General features: G+C 39.7%; 1 protein-coding gene across 3 annotated transcripts; it reads right to left on the minus strand.

Moving 5' to 3' along the window:
• On the minus strand, nt 1–27,395 carry irf9 (interferon regulatory factor 9). Of its 3 annotated transcripts, none has more exons than XM_002939025.5 (10): nt 27,198–27,395; nt 23,813–23,992; nt 16,670–16,850; nt 14,139–14,254; nt 13,939–14,056; nt 10,878–10,907; nt 8,542–8,586; nt 7,590–7,952; nt 6,791–6,906; nt 1–3,008 (listed from the first exon to the last, which is right to left on the minus strand). In XM_002939025.5, the coding sequence occupies exons 2-10, from the start codon at nt 23,990–23,992 to the stop codon at nt 2,868–2,870; spliced, it is 1,290 nt and encodes a 429-aa protein (XP_002939071.3). In that variant the 5' UTR covers nt 27,198–27,395; the 3' UTR covers nt 1–2,867. The 3 variants fall into 3 exon arrangements, with proteins under 3 accessions (XP_002939071.3, XP_012826912.2, XP_012826906.2); XM_012971458.3 differs by having other exon boundaries at nt 14,139–14,245; nt 23,813–23,997; XM_012971452.3 differs by having other exon boundaries at nt 23,813–23,997; nt 27,198–27,394.
• Between the last annotated feature and the right edge of the window lie 157 nt (nt 27,396–27,552).

Genomic DNA, 27,552 nt, shown 5'->3' on the forward strand with positions numbered 1-27,552 from the left:
TAACAGAAGAATATTGAAATTTACTTCTTTTTAAAATCACATACAGATACATGGTACATATATGAAATATAATTCAATATACTATAAACTAGTTACATTTTTAGAAATAAAGTGTTTGCGCCTTCACAATTTATATTTAATGCTACTGAAAATTGGGGATCCACTAAATTTAATATATTGAGATTTTGCAAAATACTGAATCCTCTACGAAAGAATTGGCCAGATACAATTGAATCTAAACTCTCATTTTGACTAAGCATTTAGCCAAAACGCAAGTATTTAGACAAATCGGGAACCCTGTAAAAAGTGCTAAAATTCAGACTTAATTCTTAATTAAGAGCATCCCTACCGTAACCTACCAAAAACAGCCATCAAAGAAACTGGGGGTACTACTGAAGAAGTTCAGTGACACATATAAGAAAATGCAACATGAAAATAAAGCATTTGCACTTTCTATAATAGCACAGGTTGCTATTATTTTACCAACATCTCAAAACTTAGATTTTTATCTCACGGTTGCTCTTAACAAGGGTACTAATTCCCAAAAAATAATTTTCATCTTGATATGGGGTAAGAATAAGCAGATCCTAACACAAAGATTTAATTGGTGTTTATAAACAGCATGATTGGCGTAGAACTAAACTTTAGGTGGAAAAAGGAAAGAACACCTTGCCTCATTTCCCCCCCAAAAAGCTAAATTTTGGCATGACTTTAAAACAGGCATGTCAAACTGGTGTTTTGGGTGCTATATCTCGCTCTCCTACATTGTGGAGACACTACCACTGCCCTGATTTGCCATTATAGATTTCCTCTGGGTACTCTGGTTTTATCCCACACTCCAAAAACATGCAGGAAGTTTAACTGGCTCCTGATAGAGACTTCACGCTGTAAGCTCCACTAGGGCAGGGTATGACGTACAATCGTTGTAAAATGTGTTGCCACTATAATAACAAGAGGAACTGTTAAAATAGAAATGTAGAGATATGCACTTTGTCAATGTTATTAATAAATAAACTCTGGAAAGTTGTGTAAACCCCTTATCAACACTGCTGTATGCTTCTACAGTATGCATAAAGAACCACTAAGAAATAAGCCCTTATTGAGGTTTCATTAACCTCATTTGGCCTGGAATTTGGTCACTGGAATTTGACATGCCTGCTTAATGGGATACATTAACTGTATTTCCACAGAAATATGTGTTTAAACAAACCATCAGAAATTTCAAACAAAATAGGAAGCAATTGAGCTTAATGCTAAAATTATATCATACCAGCGAGCGAAGAGAATCAGGTTTGATAAAGGTTCAGAAGATCAGTACAAAATTAACTGAAAAATGCAGGAGCTTATAAATCTCTTTAGTTTTGCTTACAAAAGCATAATGCTGTAGACGCTGTAAACATGTTAGCCACTAGTTAAGCGTTAAATGGTACTTTATCTAGAAAGGTCCAGTGTAGGCTAGGCTACACATTAATTCAGTAGGATTCAAACTGGCCACATATGGGGAAAACTATACATGTCATTAAAGTACCTGAGACATTTGCTGACAGCCTGAATATGGTACATAGATTACTGGAAATGACATTTAATTTACATACACAACATTACGTATGGAACATCTGCAAGATATTAATGGTGTTGGTCCCACCCTCTTAAGAACTGCAAGGGGAACTGATTGTTATATTTATGCACCCAAGCTGTACTTGATTTTTAACAGATCAGTTTTTACAAATACCTTAATAAGTAAAAAGTGGACTAGTGCAGTTACCCAGAGCAACCAATCAGAATTTTGATTAGTTACTGCACTGGTGCAGTTTGTCACCTATGTTAGCAAATCAACTCCTGTGACTTTATTGATTGCATGTCTGTGTGTTTCCAAGTGGCAGTTGCCTAACAAGCACTTTAAAGCAATTAGGGTTCAAAATCAGGCAATTTGGCACAGCTCCCCACCCCAAGCTACTAATAATTGCTGTGGCCTTCTTTAAACTATGTGACACTTCCCCTACACATATTTACAGCACAATAAGATTAAATATGTATTTTTCCAAATGCTAATATCCCCTTAGTCGGCAAAGTACATGTATTTAATTATATGTATTTACTATTCCCATCTAGAAAACGTGCTGCTCTATTTTAGTGTAAAAGGAAATCTGCTATACGCAACTGGGCTGCAAACACAGTTGGTTTTGGTTTAGAATGGACAATCCCCTAAACTAAATTATATCAAAATATGAACAGAAACATTTCTAGTCAGAAACCTCTAAATTCTGAGCTGCTTGTAAGAAATAATATCTGAGAACTATGTAATCCAGTGTGGAGCAAAGTGACTGCTCTTTCTGTTGACCTGCTATGGAAAGTTGACAGCAGGAAACCCAAATTGTAATGGCTGCCTGCTGGGACTGGCATGGTCTGATGGAAAGTTGTTTACTGCTGTCTCCAGTTACTGTAGATGTATGTTTCCCATGAACAAGTTGCTAGGAGGATCCAAATAGCTTGGGTTATATGTGTATCTCATCGCTGACACTTACTCAAGGATTTACAGGATTATTTATGTTTTGCGGTGTCTTTCTTCAGAATTTAATAGATTCTGGGAAAATCCAGTATGCCATTTGCTTGAAAAAAGTAGTGGTCATCATAAAAGGATTTTGCTGTAGTAGAGTTTCACATAATCCACAATATATGTAGTAGTGCTATCTATATATATATATATATATATATATCTATATATATATATATATATATATATCTATATATATATATATATATATATATATATATATATATACACACATGTGGAAACTGGAGAAGCATCATGTGATTATTCTCTTGATTACTAGCAGTATATGTTATATATGCACATGCAAGGCAGCTTAGTTACTTCGGGTGTTCAACGGAAGTAAAGGGCTCAGGTAAGGAGCAGGTGGGTCCTGCAGCAGAGGATTTATGGGCTGGATATTTTGAGCATTTTGAGATGATTCACGAATCAACTCAGAAGCCATAACTTGTTCTATCTGAAAAACAAGACCAAAAAATAACCATTTATTGGGACTTGATACAAGCAATCCAATTTTTTACAGGTAAATACAATAACTGTCAAAACAAAAGAAAAAATATTTTTGCGCTTAATCTTAATATTTAATACTTAGCTTTTAATTCATTATACTTTAAAAACATTATTGGAATTAAAAGCTAAGTATTAAATATTAAGATTAAGCACAAAAATATTTTATCTTTTGTTTTGATTATTGAATGTGGGTGGTAGACACCTTGTGCTTTCTTTCTTAGAAGATACTTTATACTTTTCTCTCTGATATAAATACGGTAACTGGCCAGTATCATTAGGGTCTGGTGCCACTGTGGCACTCTGAAGCTTTGCACCCTTCACCTTATTTTTTATGATTAACAATGACAAAAAAAAGTCCTTACTTAATACCCTTCTATGCACGTACCAGAGCAACCAATGTAGCCCAGGTTTTTCAATAAACAGAAGCATTTCAAAGTACTAATGTTTTTCTCAGTCCTGTACAACAGAAGTGTTCATATATAAACATACAGATTACATTAAAATGCTGTCATACAGGAGGCAGAGAAGGCAGTGGTTTATAATCAAAAAGAAAAAGGGTATAACATATTCTGTACAAGTTTAGTTGTCTACAAAATTACCTAGACTTTTTGTCTCCCTATTATCAGTAAGTTGGCTTGTTTCTGTGCTACTGGTCAACATGTTTTATTTTTGTTCTTACTTGGCCTTGACATGACAACAACATGAATAAAAAAAAAAGTAATGAAGACCAATTGCAAAGTTGAATAGGACATTCCATAACATATTAAAAATTAAAGGGGTGGGGGGGAACAACATGGGTTTATAAGCTTTGAATATGCTGTGTGCCATGCATATAGCATATTTATAGTATAGCAGTCTACAACATGATCTATAGGTCATAAAATAATATTGTTCTTTTATAGTCTGGAAAGAATAACAAGACCAAGACAAGCAATATGACATCATACAAAAACATTGTGTTTTTTAAATATACAGTGAGGAACATAAGTATTTGAACACCCTGCAATTTTGCAAGTTCTCCCACTTAGAAATCATGGCGGGGTCTGAAATTCACATTGTAGGTGCATTCCCACTGTGAGAGACAGCATTTAAACAAAAAATTCAGGAAATCACATTGTATGATTTTTAAATAATGTATTTGTGTTGCACTGCTGCACATAAGTATTTGAACACCTGGCAATCAGCAAGAATTCTGGTTCTCAAATACCTGTTATTCTGCCTGGAGTAGAGTGCACCTCTACTCCACTCATTAATCTAAATTAATAGCACCTGTCTGAGCTCTTTAAAGACACCTGTCCACCCCACAGTCAGTCAGACTCCAACTACTACCATGGGCAAAACCAAAGAGCTGCCAAAAGACACCAGAGACACAATTGTGGACCTCCACAAGGCTGGAAAGGGCACAGGGCAATTGCCAAGCAGCTTGGTGAAAACTGTTGGAGCAATTGTTAGAAAATGGAAGAGGCTAAAGACGACTGTCAGTCTCCCTAGGACTGGGGCTCCATGCAAGATCTCACCTCGTGGGGTATCACTGATGATAAGAAAGGTGAGGAATCAGCCCAGAACTACAAGGGAGATGCTGGTCAATGACATGAAGAGAGCTGGGACCACAGTTTTAAAGGTCACTGTCAGTAGAACACTAAGCTGCCATGGTTTCAAATCATGCATTGCACGGAAAGGTTCCCCTGCTCAAGTCATCACATGTCCAGGTCTGTCTGAATTTTGCCAATGACCATCTAGATGATCCAGAGGAGGCATGGGAGAAAGTCATGTAGTCAGATGAGACCAAAGTAGAACTTTTTGGTCTAAACTTCACTCACCGTGTTTGGAGGAAAAATAAGGATGAGTTGCATCCCAAAAACACCATCCCTACTGTGAAGCATGGGGGTGGTAACATCATGCTTTGGGGGTGCCTTTCTGTGAAGGAGACAGGACTACTGCACTGTATTAAGGAGAGGGTGAATGGGGCCATGTATTGTGAGATTTTGAGCAACAACCTCCTTCCCTCAGTCAGAGCATTGAAGATGGGTCGTGGCTGGGTCTTCCAACATGACAATGACCCGAAGCACACAGCCAGGATAACCAAGGAGTGGCTCCGTAAGAGGCATATCAAGGTTCTGGAGTGGCCTAGCCACAGTCTCCAGACCTAAATCCAATAGAAAATCTTTGGAGGGAGCTGAAACTCTGTGTTGCTCAGCGACAGCCACGAAACCTGACAGATTTAGAGGAGATCTGTGTGGAGGAGTGGGCCAAAATCCCTGTTGCAGTGTGTGCAAACCTGGTCAAGAACTACAGGAAACATTTAACCTCTGCAATTGCAAACAAAGGCTTCTGTACCAAATATTAACACTGATTTTCTCAGGTGTTCAAATACTTATGTGCAGCAGTGGAATACAAATACATTCTTTAAAAATCATACAATGTGATTTCCTGAATTTTTTTTTTAAATGCTGTCTCTCACAGTGGGAATGCACCTACAATGTGAATTTCAGACCCCGCCATGATTTCTAAGTGGGAGAACTTGCAAAATTGCAGGGTGTTCAAATATTTATGTTCCTCGCTGTATCTACCATCATTCAATGTTAGTGTTCAGAACACAGCCATCACAACACTAAGGTAGAATTTGTTTTTTGAGATATCTTAAGATTCTTACAGTTTAAACATCAAAAAGGCACATGTATGTATATCTATTTATATGCATACATTAAAATAAATTGAGTGATTAAGTGATCATAAGTTGGGTGTCATGTTTTAGTCTAAAACAGATCAGCAAGTGGGATGGTGTACTTTTATATTGTCTGAGACAAGGCAAATGTATTAATTAAACAAAGTTTTAAATTAACAAGTTTGCTCTGAAACAGCATCTGAGCATTGTCAGTAATCTATCAGACAAGTTGGTTAAAGGGGACCTATCTACCACACATAAAAAGCTGTATAATTAAAGTCATTTTTAAAATAAATATGAAACCCAAATTCTATTTTTTTTTTAAAAAAAACATCCATACCTGTTATAAACTTTATTTTATTTAGAAATCTCAGCTGTCAATCATATTTTGCCTTCCCTGCCTCAGGCATAGAAGCGGGGCAGGCAATTACTTTCACTTTCAACTCTGCACTTCCTAGATGTCCCTGCTTTCCTCTTATTCCCCCTCTCTACTAATGGCCTATAATTGTGTAGCAAGATTTTAGGATGATGCAAAGCTCTCTTAGTACCAGTGATCACTAAATGGAACATGCCTGCTTGATGTGATTGTGACTTCCAAGACTGAGGGAAACACAATTTATATAATTTATATTAGGGGTGCACTGAATTGAGGATTCGGCCAAGATTCAGTCTTTTTCGGCAGGATTCGAATTCAGCCAAGTCCACGGGTCCTGGTTGAACTGAAAAATCACATGGACTTTTTTCACGTAAACAAGGAAATTTAATTTTTTCCCCCAAACCTAATTACCATATGCTAATTAGGATCTGGTTTGGTATTCGGCCGAATCCAAAAAAGTGGATTCGATGCACCAAATCCACTTTTTTGGAGTAGAGAGTCCCCTTTAAGCCTGAGGGAGAAGGTAGAAGGCCAATACTGCCTACAGCTGTAGTTCTGAAACATCCAAAAAAACAAAGTTTAGCATGTACGTTTTAGAAAGTAATAAAAGAATGAAGTTACATTTCTTGCATCAACACATATACTAAACAAATGGAATAAAATGTAAATATACAGTTTAAATTCTCACCTGTGCTACAATTAGTTTGTTAGTAAGAGACTCATGCTCTGAGATTTCCTCCCCAAAGCATAAGGTAACTTCATAACTGGGGGGCATTCCACCTTCTGTTTTGTATTGCTCCAGATCTAAAAGGGACATTGGAAAAAAAGAAATGCAGCAAATATGCTTTACAATAATTCCATATATCTATTTAAATCATAATGGAAACTCCTGCTGTGTAGCACTAATTTTGCTTGTATATTCCTCATGGTGCACTATAGCAGTAAACAAAATACTTCTACATGATAAATCCCAACATACCAAAAAAGCACATTTAATATAGCTGATCATTGTTCCTATCATCTGAACCAGGTGGGTGTCTCTACATGACCATTTTTTAAAAGTACAGTTTCACATGTTCTTGGCTGATTGCATGGATTCTGTCATGATTTTTATGGTGTACTTTTTATTTTTAAATTATACTTATATGTATTATACTGTACATATAAAATAATTTACTCCACCATTTAAAATTTTTATACCAACAAATGTAATATTGTTGAGTAGGATGCCATCTCAGTGCATTGTGGCTGAGTCTGAGCTTTCAGAGAGAGCACTATGCATTAGAACTGCTTTCAGGTAACCTATTGTTTCTCCTACTCCCGTGTAAGTGGAGGAGTCATTAACGAAAAACAGACTACATGCTTGCGTCCCTGAACTGCAAGACACCAAAAAAATGTATCTTCACTTTCCACATATCTACTGCTCCATTGATCACATATCAGCTTTTCTGCATATGCTCAATGCTTAAGAGACATGCTCCACATACCTTTAAAAAATCTCAAAGTGTCAAACAGTTTGACGTGCATGTCTCTTTCCAGTTTATTAGTTTGTCCAGGATTTGCACATGGCCCAGCCCAAAACACACGGCCTGAGCAGGATCTCTGACGTTGCACAAATATGCCATCCCTATTACTGGCCAACATGACCCCAGATTGTAGGAATGTTAACAAATCTTGTGTCCTTTTGCGTGTTTCACGGTCCAGACGTTCATCTGGTGCTGGGAGAGTTACATGTTCCATTGTTGAACCCGATCTCATTAAGGGAGCCCCAGCTGACAACTTGCACTCCCCACTTCGGACAAGACTCTGTGAAACTTCCACACCACTGTACAATACAGTAATCTGCATATCTTAAAAAAAAAAAAGGATAAAGATGAATAATCACACTAGGAAATATATGTCATTAAACAGCACTGCAAAATATATTAAATACATAAACAAATGCAAATAAGCACAAACAGATACACAACTCCCACCCCCCATTTACGATATACTACATCCCACGTACATCAGATAGAAAGAAAAAAAAAAAAAAGAGAGTAAAGTGCCCGAGAGGGACATTTATTTGGATACAGATGACAGGCTTCCATCCATCATTACAGTTCTCAGTTATTGTGTATGTAAACTTGTAGTATAGAGGGAAATGAAGTGTAAAAATCAGTTAATCTATACAGTATATTGATAGGAAGATAGGGAAGATGTTATTGCAGTAGGGAAGAAAAAAAAATGTGAGAAAAATTAAGGTCACTGCTCACAAGAGCTTAAAATCTAAAGAGTAAGGGAACAGTTAAAAACATAAGGATATAGAAAACATTTATGGTAAGTTGACTTCTGATCAGTCAGTGTGCACTGAGAATGAAACAGTTGTTTAAAGATTTAGAGGGTGGGTTAGTACAAAATATGTGCAAGGTCCGATGTACATTTTAAAGGACAATTTACCTATGTCTGAGATCTCTAAACTCTGAACAGGTGAAGAAATTAGATCTGCAAAAAAATAATAATAAAAAAAAAAAAGCAAAATCACTTATAGCCATGGTCACACAGAATGCTGTTTTGTACCCATCTTAAGTGAAGTAGGCAAACAGCGGCTGGCCAGCCTACGCACTGTACATTAGCAATAAATACACAGTAAATAAACAGTAGAACCTAAAAAAAGTTACAGATAGGCCATAAAACATGTTAAAAAATAGTTAATTTATACGGCAGATGTTGCAGATTAAAATGTTTCCTTTTCTCAGCTGGTATTTGAAGTACTTATTAGAGCACAGTGTTGTATTGTGTCTTAAGACTAATGCCACATATAGGGGCTGATTTACTTACCCACGAACGGGTTGAATGGAGTCCGATTGCGTTTTTTTCGTAATGATCGGTATTTTGCGATTTTTTCGTATGTTTTGCGATTTTTTCGGATTCTTTACGAATTTTTCGTTACCAATACGATTTTTGCGTAAAAACGCGAGTTTTCGTATCCATTACGAAAGTTGCGTAAAAAGTTGCGCATTTTTCGTAGCGTTAAAACTTACGCGAAAAATGCGCAACTTTTCGCGTAAGTTTTAACGCTACGAAAAATGCGCAACTTTTTACGCAACTTTCGTAATGGATACGAAAAACTCGCGTTTTTACGCAAAAATCGTATTGGTAACGAAAAATTCGTAAAGAATCCGAAAAAATCGCAAAACATACGAAAAAGTCGCAAAATGTTCGTTTTCAAGTCGGAACTTTTCCAATTCGGGTCGGATTCGTGGGTTAGTAAATCAGCCCCATAGTGTATGGAGCGTATTTTCGGCTCAAAAATGCCCCTACCTGTGCTTGCCCCCGAATGAATGGAATACGGGTGCAGGCACATGTAGATATCTGCCGAAAATATGAAGTCTCGTTTTTTTTGGCGGATATCGGCTACATGTGACTGCACCCGAGCATATTTCATTCATTTGGGTGCACGCACAAGGTAGGCTGAATTTACAGTAGCGGGCGTATTCTTGGCAAGTGTTTTTCAGCTTGTCGAGAATATGCCAGTGCGGCATAAGCCTAATAGGGATAATACCCAGTTGGGAGCAATCAGGGACTTGATACCAGAGTTTAAAATTTCACACTGGTGGTATATCACTTATTGGGGTGTCCCCTTGCACTACCCAGCTTGCAACCCACACCAGACAGCTCTCAGCTATCCTGTACATACTCAGAACTAAGACTTACAAACTTATGATGCCAGACTTCCTTGCTGTGTTCTCACCACCTCTGTTGTCTCTAATTGCATAGAAACAAAGTATATGGCTTCAAACCAGTTTTCAAAATGGTGGCTAGTGTTGTTTCAAATACAGAATTTAGCTCCAGACCAGATCACTTTAAAATTTAGAGACACGTCTAATAAATACAGGTTGTAAGCATTTAATGAAACTGCAATCAGTTAAGCCTTGCTGGCTGGATTTTCTAGAGGTGTCCCTGAATTTTAAAGTGATCTGGTAACCCCATGCTAGTGCCTTTACTGCTTAGTGTATTAAGAGCAGTTTCTGTAGCTCTTTAGGGGCAACATTGCTTGTCCAATATTTCAGGGATATATCAAAACGTCATAAGGCATGAATGTTCTTGTAAGTTTCGGCTGCACACATCCTTACCCTTAAACACAACACTTACAATTACTTTCTGTTTTGACTCAAACCCTCATTTGCCACACCTTCATACTGAAAAGACTCACATTACCTTTAAAACAGATGATAAAAGGGTACCAATTCAATGAAATCATTCAACCCATAAAGGGTACACTATACATAGATTAAAAATCAATCCCTGTTATCAAAGCTACTACTAGTGTCAATATGCATAATGTTAATATAGATTTGGTAGCTGTTTCCCTGTTTCCAGTATTGACTTAACTTTCTTTATTACACCACTATGTTCTCCTTTTCTTAAAGTTAACCTTCTAATTGTTTTCTGCACATATTTTAATTTACAGGTACACTGGATAACATATACCACATAGGAAGATTGGCAATTATAGCAATATCTATTCAACATTAACCTGCTTTATTCTTCCTACATATTTACAGATGACGTGCTGATTACATTTCAGCACACAGGGTATGGGACCTGTTATACAGAAACCGGTTTGCCAGAAAGTTCCGAATTACAGATAGTTGAGTGGAACAACTTCCTGTGCTACGTGTTAGTAGCAGTTATCTAACAAATCAGATGAGCAAATGCTTATAGTACATTCTGTAAAATGGAAAAAGCAATAAACAATTTTACTTTTTAAAACGATGTTTAGCAGCTCTTACCTGTGTGTGTCATCTGTAAAGGAGTGACAGCTGCAAAATAAAATATATATAAATTACAGACTGCTTGAACAGTCCCTCAAATAAAGTGACCACAATTCTGCGTTTTTGTAAATCTGATTATATAGATTTATTGTTGGTTATCTGACCAATCTTCACATATGAACTAGGGATGTGCCGAATCCTGGATTCAGTTTAGGATTCTCTGAATCCAAGCCATTTTTAGCAGGATTTGCCCAAATCCAAGAGCCTGGCCTAACCAAATCCAAACCCTATGTATTAGAAATAATTTGCCACCCACAAGAGGACCAGAGATTGCACCTGCATCTTAGGAAACTTCAATTTTCAGGTTCTGTTCGAGATTTGGCCAAATCCATACCCAAGAATGTGGCCGAAAATCGAATTACTTGGTTCGGTGCATCCCTAATATGAACATTGGCTTCATGCTAAAAACGGTTTTACAATGCACAACATTCACAGCCTTTATACAAAAAATAAATATTAAAGAAAACCAATTCAAAATATGACAATATTTTGAGAAATTTAGGAACAGTAACATCTAAAAATGAAAATATATGAAAGAAATTAAATTATAATGTACTGCTGCCCTGCAGTGGTAAATGTTGTGTGTTTATTTCAGAAACACTACTTGAGTTTATATAATTACTCTGCTGTGTAGCCATGGGGCAAGCCATTGAAAAGAAGAAAAGGCACAGGTTTTATAGCAGCTAACAGATAAACTCCGTAGAATACAATGGTGTCTTATCTGTTATGTAACCTGTAGCTTTTCTCCTTTTTCCCAGCTTAAGGGCTCTGGCACACGGGGAGATTAGTCGCCCGCGACAAATCTCCCTTGTTACGGGTGACTAATCTCCCCGAACTACCATCCCACCGGCGAAAATGTAAATCGCCGGTGGGATGGCACACGCTGCGCAGGCGATTTCGGCAAATCGCCGAAATTGCCTCGCAAGGCAACTTCGGCGATTTGCCGAAATCGCCTGCGCAGCGTGTATAGGCACAGTTAGGTGTGTATAGGCACAGTTAGTATAGGAATAGGTTAAACACAATATCCCAACCCTCGAAATAGGTAGACTAAATTAGTGCTGGGCGGTATGACCAAAAATTTATATCACGGTATTTTTCAAAATTATATCGGTATCACGGTATTTGACGGTATTTTTTTTTCCCCATGCATGATTAGGTGACCACCCCAAACACCCGCCACCCGCACCCCCCCCACCACCCCAAACACCCCCCCACCACCCCAAACAACCCCCCATCCGCACGCAGCCCCCCCACCCCCCCATCCGCACGCACGTCCCCACCCCACCCCAAACACCCCCCATCCGCACGCACCCCCCCCACCCCAAACACCCCCCCATCCGCACACACCCCCCCACCCCACCCCAAACACCCCCCCATCCGCACACACCCCCCCACCCCACCCCAAACACCCCCCCATCCGCACACTCCCCCCCAACCCACCCCAAACACCCCCCCATCCGCACACTCCCCCCCAACCCACCCCAAACACCCCCCATCCGCACACACCCCCCCACCCCAAACACCCCCCATCCGCACACCCCCCCCACCCCAAACAGCCCCCCATCCCCTTCACATAAATATAACCCCCCACCCCATCACAACCCCCCCATCCCCTTCACATAAATAACACCCCCCCATCCCCTTCACATAAATAACACCCCCCCATCCCCTTCACATAAAATATAATTACTTGCCAGGCACCCCCACCCCCGACCGCTCACATTGGTATCCGACTCTGAATGCGATGGCGCTTTTGTAGAGTGTGCGCGCTGACGTCACGTGCGCGATGACGTCACGTGCGCGCTGACGTCACGTGCGCACCCGGAAGTATTCAAGCACACCGGTATGGGGGTATGTAGAAAATGCATATCGGTTTCAAAAAAAACACCGGTGATCGGTTTTTACCGGTATACCGCCCAGCACTAGACTAAATTATAATGCCCCTGTACTGTGTATATTCTGTCTTTCACCTTCTGACCCAATCCACAGTCCAGTCCTAAACTAATGCTTTCTTATATTTCTCACAGGGCTGGAATTAGGGGTAGGCAGAAAGGGTACATGGCTAAGGTGCATTGGTTGTGGGGTGCCAGGCCCCAGGCACTCAGTAGTAAGAAATCTAAGTGTGGCTTGGTATAGCGTTGGCTCTTTCTGAAAGCTCAGACTCAGGCACAATGCACTGAGATGGCTGCCTGTATTACTACCAATATTACTACTAAAAAAAATACATTTGTTGTTTCAAGAATAAAATTTTAAATGGTAAAGTGATTTGCTATGTAAACAGTGTAATTTAGAAATAAAAAGTACATCATAAAAACAATGACAGTTTCCCTTTAACAACCAAAAATACCTTTGTATTGAAGTTGATGGGAATTACTACTGGCAAAACTGCTTACTGGCATAATCATGCAAAATGCCCAGAGGAGGCGATTACACAGCTTTTCTGGTAACTATTCATTAACTTTGATGAAAATGTATTTTCTGGCATTTTGTAATCTGTGCTGGAGACAACAGAGTCTTAAACTGGCCATACATGCACCAATATAATCCTACGAAACATAGTTTTGTACCATTTTCGGACCGTGTGTGGGCTCCAAATTATCGTCCCAATAATTTTCATACCATGGCAAACGATGTTGATTGGACAGGTGCTGATAACGATAAAATCTGCACATGTATTGTGTTTCTGATGATATCCTTGGGGGACCTACAATGCATTGCCACTTTTGTACGACTGGTGTCTGCCAACTAATTCATGTTGAGAACATCCTCCGATTTGTTATTTTTAGGTCTTTATCCAACAATTTCAGCCTGAATGTTAGTTTTAGTGTTAGCTTTAGACATTTAAACGTGTTTAATATCCAAATGTTCATCCGAGGAAGAATAAAAACTGAATGTGGATGGCCAACTTAAAGCAGCAACAATTTTTCTTATTCAACTACAGTGAAATAATAAAAGCTTTGCCACAAATGTGAAACAGTAATTCAAAACACTGGGCTGAGGGTAAAGCCTTCCAACTCACATTCAGTAATGTACTGCGCTGTGTTAAGTGTCTCTGTGTTGCTTGTATCACTTCCAATACCAGAATCTTCAGGCGATGCTGAACTGGTTACTTGTGCATCATTAACATGAGGCAGATCCTGAAAAAAAAAAAATAATTTAAAAGCTGAGAAAAATGCATGGAAAATATGTTGAAAAAAAAAAATATAGGTGTTTTCTCACCAGTTTGATTATCTGTGGTTGCTCTTTAGGGGTGGTGATTTCTTCATCAGATGAGCTACCTGCTGCATCCGCATTACTCTTTCTCTTGTGTGCAGATCTCCTGGAATCTGGAGTTACTGAAGTATTTATATTAAGAAAGAGAGAGAGAGAGAGAGAGAGAGAGAGAGAGAGAGAGAGAGAGAGAGAGACAGACAGAGAGAAATTTAAAGGAAAACTATACCCCCAAAACAATGTAGGTCTCTATAAAAATATATTGCATAAACAAGCTCATATGTAAAACCCTGTTTCATCTAAATAAACCATTTTCATAAATATATACTTTTTTAGTAGTATGTGCTACTGGGTAATCCTAAATAGAAAATTGCTGTTTTAACGATTAAGGGACGCCTCCTGGGATCATAGGATTCACAGTGCACACAAACAAGCCAAGGCACATGTACATGCTAGGCCACATCAGCCAATGAATGGACAAAGTTCTGCCTTTTGCTTTCACACTTCTTCCTGTTACAGTTAGAGCTGCATTATTATTATTTATTATGGTCATGTGATCTCTGAGGCAGAGATCTCTGGAAAGGATATATAAAGGCAATATTTACAGATATATATATATATATATATTCCAGTTTGGCGAGATTCTCTAATAGGTGACTTAACATAATATAAACTATCTATCTGTTGGTTGGGTATTCATTCTGGGGGTATAGTTTTCATTTAAGGCTTGGTCACAGTAATTTCTAGGTTGACACAACTGCTGTTTTTGGGAAAGCTTCTTTTTTTTTGTAACATAGTAGGTTTTTAATTTTGATTATGTTCAGTGTTACCTTGGATAGGCACCTGCAATCTCAAGAAAATAGTCCTTCTCTAGTCTAGTAATACACTTCCTGTAAAGATTCAGTAGCTACATATATGGTCAACTTATTATTCTGACAAATTTCTGGTTACTACACTTTATAGATTTAACATGTAAAACATTAACTATATATAGAGTACAGAATCAACCTGCACTTGTGAACACAGATTCAGCATCAGAGTGCTGTGCCATTCTGCAGTACATAAGTAGAATGAAGCAGATAGGAAACACTCCACAGACTTTTATCAAGCATTATCTTATTAGCTTATCTTATTGCATGTCAATGTTTTTTAGCCTAGGTCCTGGGGCCTGAGGGCACTGATACACAGAGCACATTACCCAGTGGGAAACTTCCTTGGGTGAAGTTTCCTGGGCGATAAAGCTCTTAACAATACCTGCCCCTTCTTATTCATTAGAATTGCTGCATATAAAACAAATTACAAATTACATTCCAAAGAGCTTGGACCACATCCAGATCATGGAGTCATTTCACATTCTTAGAGCTGGGCACAAAGACAGAACAATAATCACCTGAGGAGGGAAGGCATACTGTGTACCAAATAGGACAGAACATAAGAAAGGCCCCTTAGTTTTGACACCTTGCATGCCAAATAAAATGCCGCAAGAAATACTACCTTCAGGGAGCCCCTTAGCAGCTCCAACAAATACAGTGCAAAGGGATTAAGATCACAGTCACGGATTGGCGCACAAAAATGTAACATGACATGAGCCACCCCATGTAAAAATGCCCTGTAATCAAGGACTAGCCAGGACTGAAATAGGACAGAATACACAGATCAAGCAGAGTTTCAAGCCCATATGCAAAACACTTTCAAGGAACAATTGCATATGAGGTATAGATAAGTCATTGAAAGTAAGGTTGTGCTTCTGGCCCTGACCCCCTTATCCTGCGATATGCCTAAGGGCTCTGGCACACGGGGAGATTAGTCGCCCATGACAAATCTCTCAGAGACACCCCACTCTTTCCCTTCTAAAAAGCAGGTTACTGAAAGGCTGGCAAAGGTTTCTGCATTATATAGATAATGGTAAACTCAGAAAACTACATTGCAATAAATGCTCCCACCTAGTGGTAGATTTGAGCATACAGGAGCAAAGCCGAGTTGTACAACACTGGAAGATATACAGTAGATTAAAAAGGTAAGACAGTAGTTTCCTGACATTACTGTGCTGTGCTCTACTGGCTGTTTAAGAAAGTAGAGAATCATGTATAATGGAATAAGATGCACAGGAAAGCACAGAATCATGCATGATAGAATAGATTATTTGTGATGCACACAGTGTAATATAGTACAGGTATGGGATCTGTTATCCGGAAACCCGTTATACAGAAAGCCCGTCTCCCACAGACTCCATTTTAATGAAATAATGTAGATATTTAAAACTGATTTCCTTTTTCTCTGTAATAATAAAATAGTACCTTGTACTTGATCCCAACTAAGATATAATTACTCTTTATTGGAGGCAAAATATTACTATTGGGTTTAATTAATGTTTTATTAAATTTTTAGTAGATTTAATGTATGAAGATCCAAATAACAGAAAGACCCCTTATCCAGAATATCCTTGGTCCCGAGCATTCTGGATAATGGGTTCTATACCTGTACTAAAAACCACACCTTAAACACTTTGAAAAGCATGACAAAATCCCTTTAATACTCACTTTGTTCCCCAGGAGGAACAATCCTGTACACCTTGTATGGTTCGGATATATCTAGCTGGGACCTGTCTGGAAGCTCCTGGAATTCTGGACTCTTATTCAAGGCACACCGCAGTCTAGTCTTCCAAGCTGCTGCATCCAGCTTGTCACCTGGGCGGAGTCTGTTTTTGTACTCAGCCCAGGCCTAAAGAGAACACAATTAATCAACAGGGTTAAATACATTATTTGCAGCATCACACTCAACAAACTAGAACAGCGCTGTCCAACTTCTGCGGTGCCGAGGGCCGGAATTTCTCTCGCATACATGGTGGAGGGCCGCTAATGGAAGCCAGTTTTGGCCACTCCCCCATTTTAAACCACACCCACTTCAAACCACACCCATTTTATCACAATGGTCGCTGCAGGGATATCAACTATCATTCATATGTTAAAGAATTATATTATGTCATATTAAGACACACCCTTAAATCCATGCCTCCTCCTCCCCTGTGGATAGCACAGCAACCCCCAGCACATAATTACACACATTAGGGACCATTTAATTGTTATTTCCAACTGCTAACAAACTCCCAGAACAAACCCCTGCCAGGTTCACCTCCCACAGGCAGCATAGGGTAGGCAGAATATGGCACACACAGGCAGCACTCTGCCTGCCCTACCCTGCCTGTGTGTCATACTCTGCCTACCCTATGCTGCCTGTGGGTGCCATACCCTTCCTACCCTATGCTGCCTGTGTGTGCCATACTCTGCCTACCCTATGCTGCCTGTGGGTGCCATACCCTCCCTGCCATATGCTGCCTATGTGCCATACTCTGCCTACCCTATGCTGCCTGTGTGTGCCATACTCTGCCTACCCTATGCTGCCTGTGGGTGCCATACCCTCCCTGCCCTATGCTGCCTATGTGCCATACTCTGCCTACCCTATGCTGCCTGTGTGTGCCATACTCTGCCTACCCTATGCTGCCTGTGTGTGCCATACTCTGCCTACCCTATGCTGCCTGTGTGTGCCATACTCTGCCTACCCTATGCTGCCTGTGGGTGCCATACCCTCCCTGCCCTATGCTGCCTGTGGGTGCCATACCCTCCCTGCCCTATGCTGCCTGTGGGTGCCATACCCTCCCTACCCTATGCTGCCTGTGTGTGCGCCATACTCTGCCTACCCTATGCTGCCTGTGGGTGCCATACCCTCCCTGCCCTATGCTGCCTATGTGCCATACTCTGCCTACCCTATGCTGCGTATACACAGGCAGCATAGTCCAGGCAGTACATACAATGTCTGAGGTGTGAACAGGTGAACAAAGTGGGTGATTACAGCCTGAGCCTGAGGTGTGAACACTGCAGGGGGTGAACAATGCAGAGATTAAAAGGTGTGAACACCACAGGGGATTACATTTTTAAACAATACAGGGGGATTACAGCCTGAATCTGAGGTGATAACCATGCAGGGAGCCAGTTAATCTCAGTACTGATACCATTTAAAGCTAACACAAAGTTAAGCCATCAAAGCAGCCAAACAGGTGGGGGGCCACACAGAGGGGGGTCGAGGGCCGACAGTTGTACAGCACTGAACTAGAACATATCAAGTTAATGTATTACAGTTCTGTGCCATTAATCTAAATCCAGGTGTAAACATGGGCTAATTTCTAAACTCTAAAGAGAAAAAATGTTTATAAACACAAAAATCAGCAGCTGCTTTCTTAATTATGATATTGTATTGATTAATTTAAATTAAACACATGGAATGTTGGTCACATGTGCACAAAGTTTTTTTTTCTAGTAACAAGAAAAAGATAAAACAAGAAACCTGAAATATGGAGAGGTTGCCAAGCGGGCAGATCTTCTCCCAATATCCCCACCTACCGGGGGACGATATCGGACTAAAATGATCGTTTGGCCCTGGGGTCAAACAATGGAATTAGAGCGGCGGATATATGTCGTTTAAATCTAATCTAGTATCTAATCTAATTGGTTGCTATTGGCAACATCAGCAATGATGTTGCCAATGATGTTGCCTTACTTGGCCTGTATGCAAGCCTGAATGTGTTGTAAAAATATGTGCAAAATATTCTTGTATCTCTGCAACACTTTTCCTCTAACGGGTGCGCACTCCAAACACAAGAAAAAAAGCCTTATTTTACATCAATCCTGGTGCATTTCTTGTCCACGTAGTCATAGGAATATTAAGACACAAAACGCGTCAGGATTGATGAGAAATAAATCTTTTTTCTTAACCACCTCCTCCACTTGTGTTTGGAGTGTGCACCCATTGGAGAAATGGGTCTCCCCTTGCTACGGGGTCTGGGGTGCTGCACCCAGACCATTTAATCAGTGTGGTGAGTGGCCATGAAAAACTGATTTATGTGATTTTTTTTTTTTTTTAGAAGAACTAATTGTGAAAATTTTTCACTGAGTGAAGGGTCCAGAGCAAGGCATCCGGACCAATTTTGTGAAGGGGTGAGTGTATACTGTTTGAGACTGGCTCTTTTAAATTTGGTTTAATTCGCTGAGTGGCTAAGAGCAGATTTGGAATAATTGTAGTTGGTCTCTGCAACACTGCTGAGTACAAATTTTCACTACCACCAAGAATAATTAATCATGAAAGGATAAATAAATGTAATATTGCAGGTGCACTTCCAAGGACAAAAACATATGCTCTTTTAGACAACCAAAATGTTGAAAGGCTACCAAAATTTAACGGTTTTTATACTGTAGCTGTCAGGTCATCATGGCCCAACACAATGACATGAGTGGCACAGATAAAAGAGCAGAGTGCTGGAGGGAATGTGTTCCATTCCTGCACAGTCTAGTATTGCAAGAGAATATCAAGTAGTAAAGTCAGACTATTCATAGTAATTTATTCCCTGGACCGACAGTAGTGCTTTTACAGGTCAGCCTTTTTGTATCCAACTACTGTTAAGTAGTTAGTTTACCTTTAAGTTAAATGTTAGTATGTGATAATTTGTCATGTTTTTAGCAGCTTTTCAATTATTTTTTGTATTATTTTTTAAATTATTTTACCTCTTTCCAGCTTACAATCAATTAAAAAGTCTTATATGGTTGTTGGGATATCACTGAACCCAGCAGCCAAAAAACCTGTTGCACTGGGAGGCTAAAATTGTAATATTATTGTTACTTTTAATTACGTTTCTAGTTAGGCCAGCGGTTCTCAAGCTGTGGGTCGGGACCCCTTTGGGGGTCGAACGACCCTTTCACAGGGGTCGCCTAGGACCATCGGAAAACACATATTTCCGATGGTTTTATGGTTGGGGGGTCACGACAACATGAGGAAATGTATCAAAGGGTTGCGGCATTAGGAAGGTTGAGAACCACTGATTTAGGCCTATCTTTGAAACTGCTGGATGCTATGGTAAACTGGACACTGGCAACTTAACAGCTGCTTAAATTTAAATTTTTTTAAGAACTGCTGAAAAAACACAAAAAAAGTTAACATTTTGTACAATGTAGGTAGTGATTAATCTGTGACAATCTGGAGTTGGTCTTCGTTTTATTTCTCTTTATGTAAGGGCTCTGGCACACGGGGAGATTAGTTGCCTGTGACAAATCTCCCTGTTCGCGGGCGACTAATCTCCCCAAAATGCCATCCCATCGGCGAAAATGCCTCGAGAGGAAACTTGCGCGATTTCAGTGAAATCGCGCCTCCGCGTATGCCATCCCACCGGCGATTGGAGGGGTTACTCGCCCGCGGTAGCAAAATTTTGCATTTCATTTGCACTAAGTACTAGACATTTTCTGAACATTTTGTGTTCTTTCAATTTAAGGGCATTTTCTGGGGAGAATTTTAAATTTACCTAGAAAAACTATCCATTGTTTTTTTTTCCAAGAGAACCTGAGCTTTTCTGTAAGTTTTTGTGTACTTCCACTTCTGGGACAGGATTTAGCGCTATAAATACTTAGTAAAAAAAAAAAAAAATTATATAGGAATTTATACCAGAAAAATATTTTATTTTATAAACAAAAATTCAACTGATTCAGAAAGCCTCATGTCTCAATCATGCCAGTATCACGTGTATAGTTTTATGGAGATTTCTGTTTTCTATAGATCAAAAACACTCAGCATTAAATTACCAAATTTTCAAAGCATTACAGCAGAATATAAGAGACTGAAATGGAGAATGGAGCCTGAATAAAAAGATAAGGAATGCAAATATAGAATAACACTAAAATTGTCAACTCTCAAAGCAATCATTTTTCACATGCTGGGTTCAGTGACCCCCATTTGAAAGCACGAAAGAGGGAGAAGTGGAAGGCAAATAATTCAATAACTATGAAAAAAATGAAAAGTTGGCAGGAATATAATATTCTATAACATATTAAAAAGTTGGACCATCTCTTTAACTAACCCTTTAAATTAACTAATTACTGTACATTACAATTGTGGTCTGCCAGCCCAGGTTGAATTTCAGTCTGTAGGTACAATCCAACATAGTTACATAGTTACATAGTTACATAGGGTTGAAAAAAGACCAGTGTCCATCAAGTTCAACCCATCCAAGTAAACCCAGCACACCTAACCCACACCTACCAATCTATACACTCACATACATACACTATATATACAACCACTAGTACTAACTGTAGATATTAGTATCACAATAGCCTTGGATATTCTGATTGATCAAGAACTCATCCAGGCCCCTCTTAAAGGCATTAACAGAATCTGCCATTACCACATCACTAGGAAGGGCATTCCATAACCTCACTGCCCTCACCGTGAAAAACCACCTACGCTGCTTCAAATGGAAGCTCCTTTCCTCTAATCTAAAGGGGTGACCTCTGGTGCGCTGATTGTTTTTATGGGAAAAAAGAACATCCCCCAACTGCCTATAATCCCCTCTAATGTACTTGTACAGAGTAATCATGTCCCCTCGCAAGCGCCTCTTTTCCAGAGAAAACAACCCCAACCTTGACAGTCTCACCTCATAGTTAAAATCTTCCATCCCCTTAACCAGTTTAGTTGCACGTCTCTGCACTCTCTCCAGCTCATTAATATCCTTCTTAAGGACTGGAGCCCAAAACTGCACTGCATACTCAAGGTGAGGCCTTACCAGGGACCTATAAAGGGGCAAAATTATGTTCTCATCCCTTGAGTCAATGCCCTTTTTTATACAAGACAGCACTTTATTTGCTTTAGTAGCCACAGAATGACACTGCCTGGCATTAGACAACTTGTTATCAACAAAAACCCCTAGATCCTTCTCCATTAAGGAAACCCCCAACACACTACCATTCAGTAGATAGTTTGCGTTTATATTATTTCTACCAAAGTGCATAACTTTGCACTTATCAACATTGAACCTCATTTTCCAGTTTGCTGCCCAGTTATCTAATTTTGTCAAATCGCTCTGCAAAGCAGCAGCATCCTGCATGGAACTTATAGTTTTGCACAATTTAGTGTCATCAGCAAAAATAGAAACAGTACTGTCTATGCCCACCTCCAGGTCATTAATAAACAAGTTAAAAAGCAAAGGCCCAAGGACTGACCCCTGCGGTACTCCACTAACCACACTGGTCCAATTAGAAAATGTTCCATTTACAACCACTCTTTGTAATCTATCCTTCAGCCAGTTCTCTATCCAATTACAAATATTATGTTCTAGGCCAATATTCCTTAATTTGATCATTAACCTTCTGTGAGGTACTGTATCAAACGCTTTAGCAAAGTCCAAGTAGATGACATCAACTGCCATTCCAGCATCGAGGTTCCTGCTCACCTCCTCATAAAAGGCGACTAAATTAGTCTGGCAAGATCTGTTACGCATAAAACCATGCTGGCACAAACTAATAGTATTGTGAACTGCAATGTATTCAAGTACCCTATCCCTTATTACCCCTTCCAAAAGTTTTCCTACTACTGATGTCAGACTAACAGGCCTATAGTTTTCAGGCTGAGAACGGGATCCCTTTTTAAATAACGGCACCACATTAGCAATCCGCCAGTCTCTTGGCACCATGCCAGACCTCAATGAATCCTGAAAAATTAAGTGAAGAGGTTTGGCAATCACAGCGCTCAGCTCATTTAATACCCTGGGATGAATCCCATCCGGCCCTGGACCTTTGTTTACCTTTACATGTTCAAGTCTCTTTTGAATTTCCTCCCGAGTGACCCATGCGCCAGTAGCTAAATTACTAGAACTGGGCATATTACAAGGGAAGCCTTCATTATCTGGCTCCTCAGATGTATAGACAGATGAAAAATAAGAGTTCAAAATTTCAGCTTTTTCCCCGTTCTCATCAACCAACTTACCCCCCCGTGATAATAAAGTTCCCACCCCTTCTTGCTTCATTTTTTTACTATTCACATAATTAAAAAATAATTTAGGATTCTTTTTACTCCTAGCTGCAATATCCCTTTCCATTTCTATTTTAGCTTGCTTGATAGCTTTTTTGCATGCTTTATTTGCTTCCTTGTACCTGATGAAAGTTTCTGCTGTCCCAGCTAACTTGAATGCCCTAAAAGCACGTTTTTTCTTACCAACCTCGACAATAACACTTTTATTCAGCCATAAAGGTTTTGCTTTGCGATGCCTCTCCTTGCTTACAAGGGGGATATACTGTTGTGTATACCTACAAAGCAATGTTTTAAAGATGTTCCATTTTCCTTCTGTGTCTAACCCCATGAAAAGCCTTTCCCAGTTGACACATTGCAGAGATGCCCTTATACTGGCAAAGTCTGCACGTCTAAAATTGAGCGTATTAGTTACTCCCTTATAGCGCTGTCTCTGCAGCATTATCTCAAAGGAGACCATGTTGTGATCACTGTTCCCCAAATGCTCACCCACACAAATGTTAGAGTGAAAGGAAAGCAGCCAATGTACAGTACATAAAACAATGACTGGTTGGACCCAGGCTGGCTGCAAAGCATAGTAAGTAAAACACTGTCAAAACAAAACAATCTGTATATGATGTATGTCATATGCCCAGGGCCAGCTGGAGAGTTAAATAACCCAGTGCCACTTTGGTCCTATTTTGAACTGTGCAATTTAGAAGTGCAGTGTGTTATATGATATCATGTTCTCACACCTCTGGGTTTCCACAAAAAGGTTCTTTAGTACATAAGCCCCTAGTCTATGATCATTAGTACAAAAATAATGCAGTGACAATATATTATATAATGCTCTATATTACCTTAAAGATGGCTGCATCCTCATCATGTCGAAAGTCCTGTTTCCCAGCATGTTTCCATGGAATTCGGAAGCAGGTCTTCTGTTCATCATCCCATACAAGCCCTGAGAATTTTCCACTATTAATTTGATCCACCAGCCATGGTTTAAGCTTTCGTGCAGAACGTGCTCGCCCAGTGGCCATCTGTACTAGAAAGGAAAAACACAAACGCAGCTTACAGTAACATAAAAACAATAGCAGAAAAGCATCTTAAAAGAACAGTAACACCAAAAAATGAAAGTAGTGTATAAAACTAACTAAAATATAATGTGCTGCTGCCCTGCACTGGTAAAAGTTGTGTGTTTACTTCAGAAAGTCTACTATAATTTATATCAATAATCTGCTGTGTAGCCATGGGGGCAGCCATTCAAAGGAGAAAAGGCACAGGCACATAGCAGATAACAGATAAAACACTATTGTATTCTACAGAACTTATCTGTTATCTGCTATGTAACCTGTGCCTTTTCTCCTTTTTTCCAGCTTGAATGGCTGCCCCCATGGCTACACAGCAGCTTATTATATAAATTATAGTAGTGTTACTGTAGCAAACACACCAATTTTACCAGTGCAGGGCAACAGTGCATTATATTTTTATTACTTTAAAGCTCTTTTATTTTTTGGTGTTACTGTTCCTTTAAGATCTACAGTTACTTTAGTATAGCATATGTATGTGTATATACATATACATGCAAAGAGTAGCAAACTGCTACATAATCTGACGGATGCACAGTAAATGGTTCCAATACTACAAAAAAAAAAAAAAAAGACCAGCAAGACTGAGATTTCTTGTAAAAGAATGTGAAATATATGTTTGTGAAATATATACATACACACTGAGGTCATTTGGAGGGACTAAACTTGATTCAACCCAAATTAACTATGTAATTACCTTATACGAGAGTGTTATTATGAGAGTGATAGAGTTGCCTGTTGTAATGGCACTACTTTTAACTTGCCGAGTATTGCAAAGAGCTTCATCTAGGAGCTACAGCCAATAAATATGTTTGGTCTAACAAGATCTACCAGGAAGATAAGCCACAAAGAGTTTGAAAACAAGTTCTACACTTGCCTCGGGAATGGTGTTTTGAAAAAAATAGGCATGAAAAACAAGAAAGACATGCTAACTGCATACACATACGAACATATTTCTTAAAGTGCAGCTTTCCAGTCTTCAGGTAAGGCTCAGACTGTGTCTGAGTTTTCCAACAACTGGAAAGCGGTAGTAACATTCATAAAAGTTTTCTTTACTAGTTTGAATTTTTAGTTCTAGTCAAATTCATGCACAGACTTGTCACTCCCATACAGCACAGGTATAATTGATTGATTCATATTAGTTACTGCCCTCAGAGACCCTACCAAGCTAGGCTACCTCTGTATAGATAGAATAGATCTTGCACGCCTTGTCCACCATTCTCCCATGATACTTCAGTTCCCAGATGCCTAGCTACTAGTGATGTGCGGGTCGAGAAACCCTCGACCCTGACCTGCCCACTCCCAACCCTAACCATACCTGACCCGGCTTCTCCCCTCTAATTTATAGACCCTGCCCACAATGACTTCACAAAAGGGGTGGGTGTGTCGGGCACGTGCCTATAAATTAACAGGCCAGAAGAGGAAGCCAGCAGTGTTAGGTGCTGTGATGTGCCAAGGTCAGCCTGACCCAGGGGTAAACCGTGGGTATCAGGCCAGCCCGCACATCACTACTAGCTACTATACATCAAGATTTGCAGCAGCAATCAGCGAGTCAGCTGCTATCCATATACAATGGACATTGTTCGACTGTGATGCACCATGTCGGTCAGACAAGGAAGTGAAGAAGAGCAACAATTATGCTTTACTTGCTGCTGTTCTAATTGTTTGTATGCTATGCATGACTGATCAGAACAGTAGTAAGGTTGCTGCTTGTTTGTTTCATTTATGGGCAGACAGCACCTGTGGCTGATCCATGTTTTGCCACTGTAATTTTTCCCAGGAGCATGTTTCCATATCAGCCTATGAGCAGGTAGCATTTGCTGGTCAACTGTTGAAAGCAAACATCTTGTAGGTTGATATAGGTTGCTGTACCCGGGCGACTAATCTCCCCTAATCATCCCACCGGCTATAATGTAGATCGGCAGTGGGATGGCATACACGGCACTGCAGTTTGCCATAGTCACCTCAAGAGGAAAGTTCGGCAAATCATGGCGCTGGGTATGCCATCTCACCGGCGATTTACATTCTAGCCCAGGGGTGTCCCGATGACTAGGGAATGTGGAAGTGCGGTGTGAATGCGTACGTACACATTCACGCAGCACTTCCGCATCCCCGGCTTGATTGCGGTCCACCAGGAATCCATGGGGGATCGACTGGTGGACCACGTTCGGCGTATTGGCCCCCTGTTCTACCCGGTGGGATGGCGCTGCGGGGAGATTAGTCGCCCGCGACAAGGGAGATTGGTCACAGCCCTAAATATGTTTATGTAATAAAATACTATGCACAGTAACACTTAGCAACCAATAAGATGTTTACTTTTAAACAAATCAACAGGTTTCCTGCTGATTGGTTGCTATAGGTGATAAGAACTGTGGGAAACTTTACACCTTATATTAAATAGCCCTCTAAGTTTGTTTTTATGTATTGGAATATTTTCCATAAAGTTCATAAGCATGTTAAAATCCCCCCCAAAAAATACAACTGTTTTGCCTAACCGCACCACTGATGGTGGAAACAATTTTAATGTGGAACTACACTTTACTTAGAATTCAATAATTGGGACTACATTTACCATGATGCCCTATTGATTACGTTTTAAACTGCTAAACATTATATTCAACAAATGTAAAGCATTTCTTAATCCAGCAAAAGTATACTCTTCTTCCACTTATATATACACAATAATCAATCGATAAAGTTTTAAATTTCCAAACATAATACTCCCCTCCCTATGTATAAAGTATTTCAGTTACTCAATACAATGGGAGTACATTCTCCTTTCAAAATTAGGTGGGACTACAATTCCCATAATCCACTATTGATCAATCTGAAAAAGGGGTTGGGAATTTGTTTTGTAAATTTCACTTTTGTGTATTACACTTTATTTCTTAAAAAAAAAGGGTGGATTTGTCCCCAGAAACATCTACTGTCCTTGTCAGCCTGTGGCGCAATAAATTGGCACCGTGCCTAAAAAAATTCCTATTTTTGCAGCAAACCTACTAAGGTAGAATGCATAAAGTGCAATGAGAAGCGCAGTCCTTATAAAATGAAATGACAGCATATTCTCAAGCACATGGCATTGCAAATAGAGACCCACCAACTTGTTCTTCCGCATACAAACTAGCAGCAGGGAAGCCATTAGTCTGCACCCACATACCTTGTGTTAGTTATATCTGCACTTCCCTGCCTTGCTTCAGTCAGAAGTTTCGCTTGTCAGTGGTGGGCGCTTCCTCTTCTCTTCCCCTGTTTATTCCACCAGCAAATATCTCCGCTAACACTCCCCCCGCCCTTACCAGTTTCCTCGTCTCTCTAAGATCAGCCTCCTCCTTTTCCCCGAAATCACGTGACCATCAGCAAGCCACTAATAGGACTTGCCTACAATGTGCTTGGATTTGTGTGTGTGTGGGGTTAATCGCGTCACAACGATGTTATTGGTTATTGTAGAGCTAATAAACAGCGAAATAAGAACACACCCAAGGTGATACTGACTCACCCCTACAGCCTATGATTCG

The sequence above is a fragment of the Xenopus tropicalis genome, chromosome 1 (genome assembly GCF_000004195.4).
Source record: "Xenopus tropicalis strain Nigerian chromosome 1, UCB_Xtro_10.0, whole genome shotgun sequence".
Classification (NCBI taxonomy): Eukaryota; Metazoa; Chordata; class Amphibia; order Anura; family Pipidae; genus Xenopus; species Xenopus tropicalis.

Excerpts from the sequence above, each read along its gene's own strand:
- irf9 (XM_002939025.5), bottom strand. The coding sequence starts at position 23,992 with ATGGCCACTGGGCGAGCACGTTCTGCACGAAAGCTTAAACCATGGCTG. Across the intron at positions 16,851-23,812 it reads AGGATGCAGCCATCTTTAAG|GCCTGGGCTGAGTACAAAAA; the intron begins GTAATATAGAGC and ends TGTTCTCTTTAG. Across the intron at positions 8,587-10,877 it reads TTTACAGATGACACACACAG|ATCTAATTTCTTCACCTGTT; the intron begins GTAAGAGCTGCT and ends ATTTTTTTGCAG.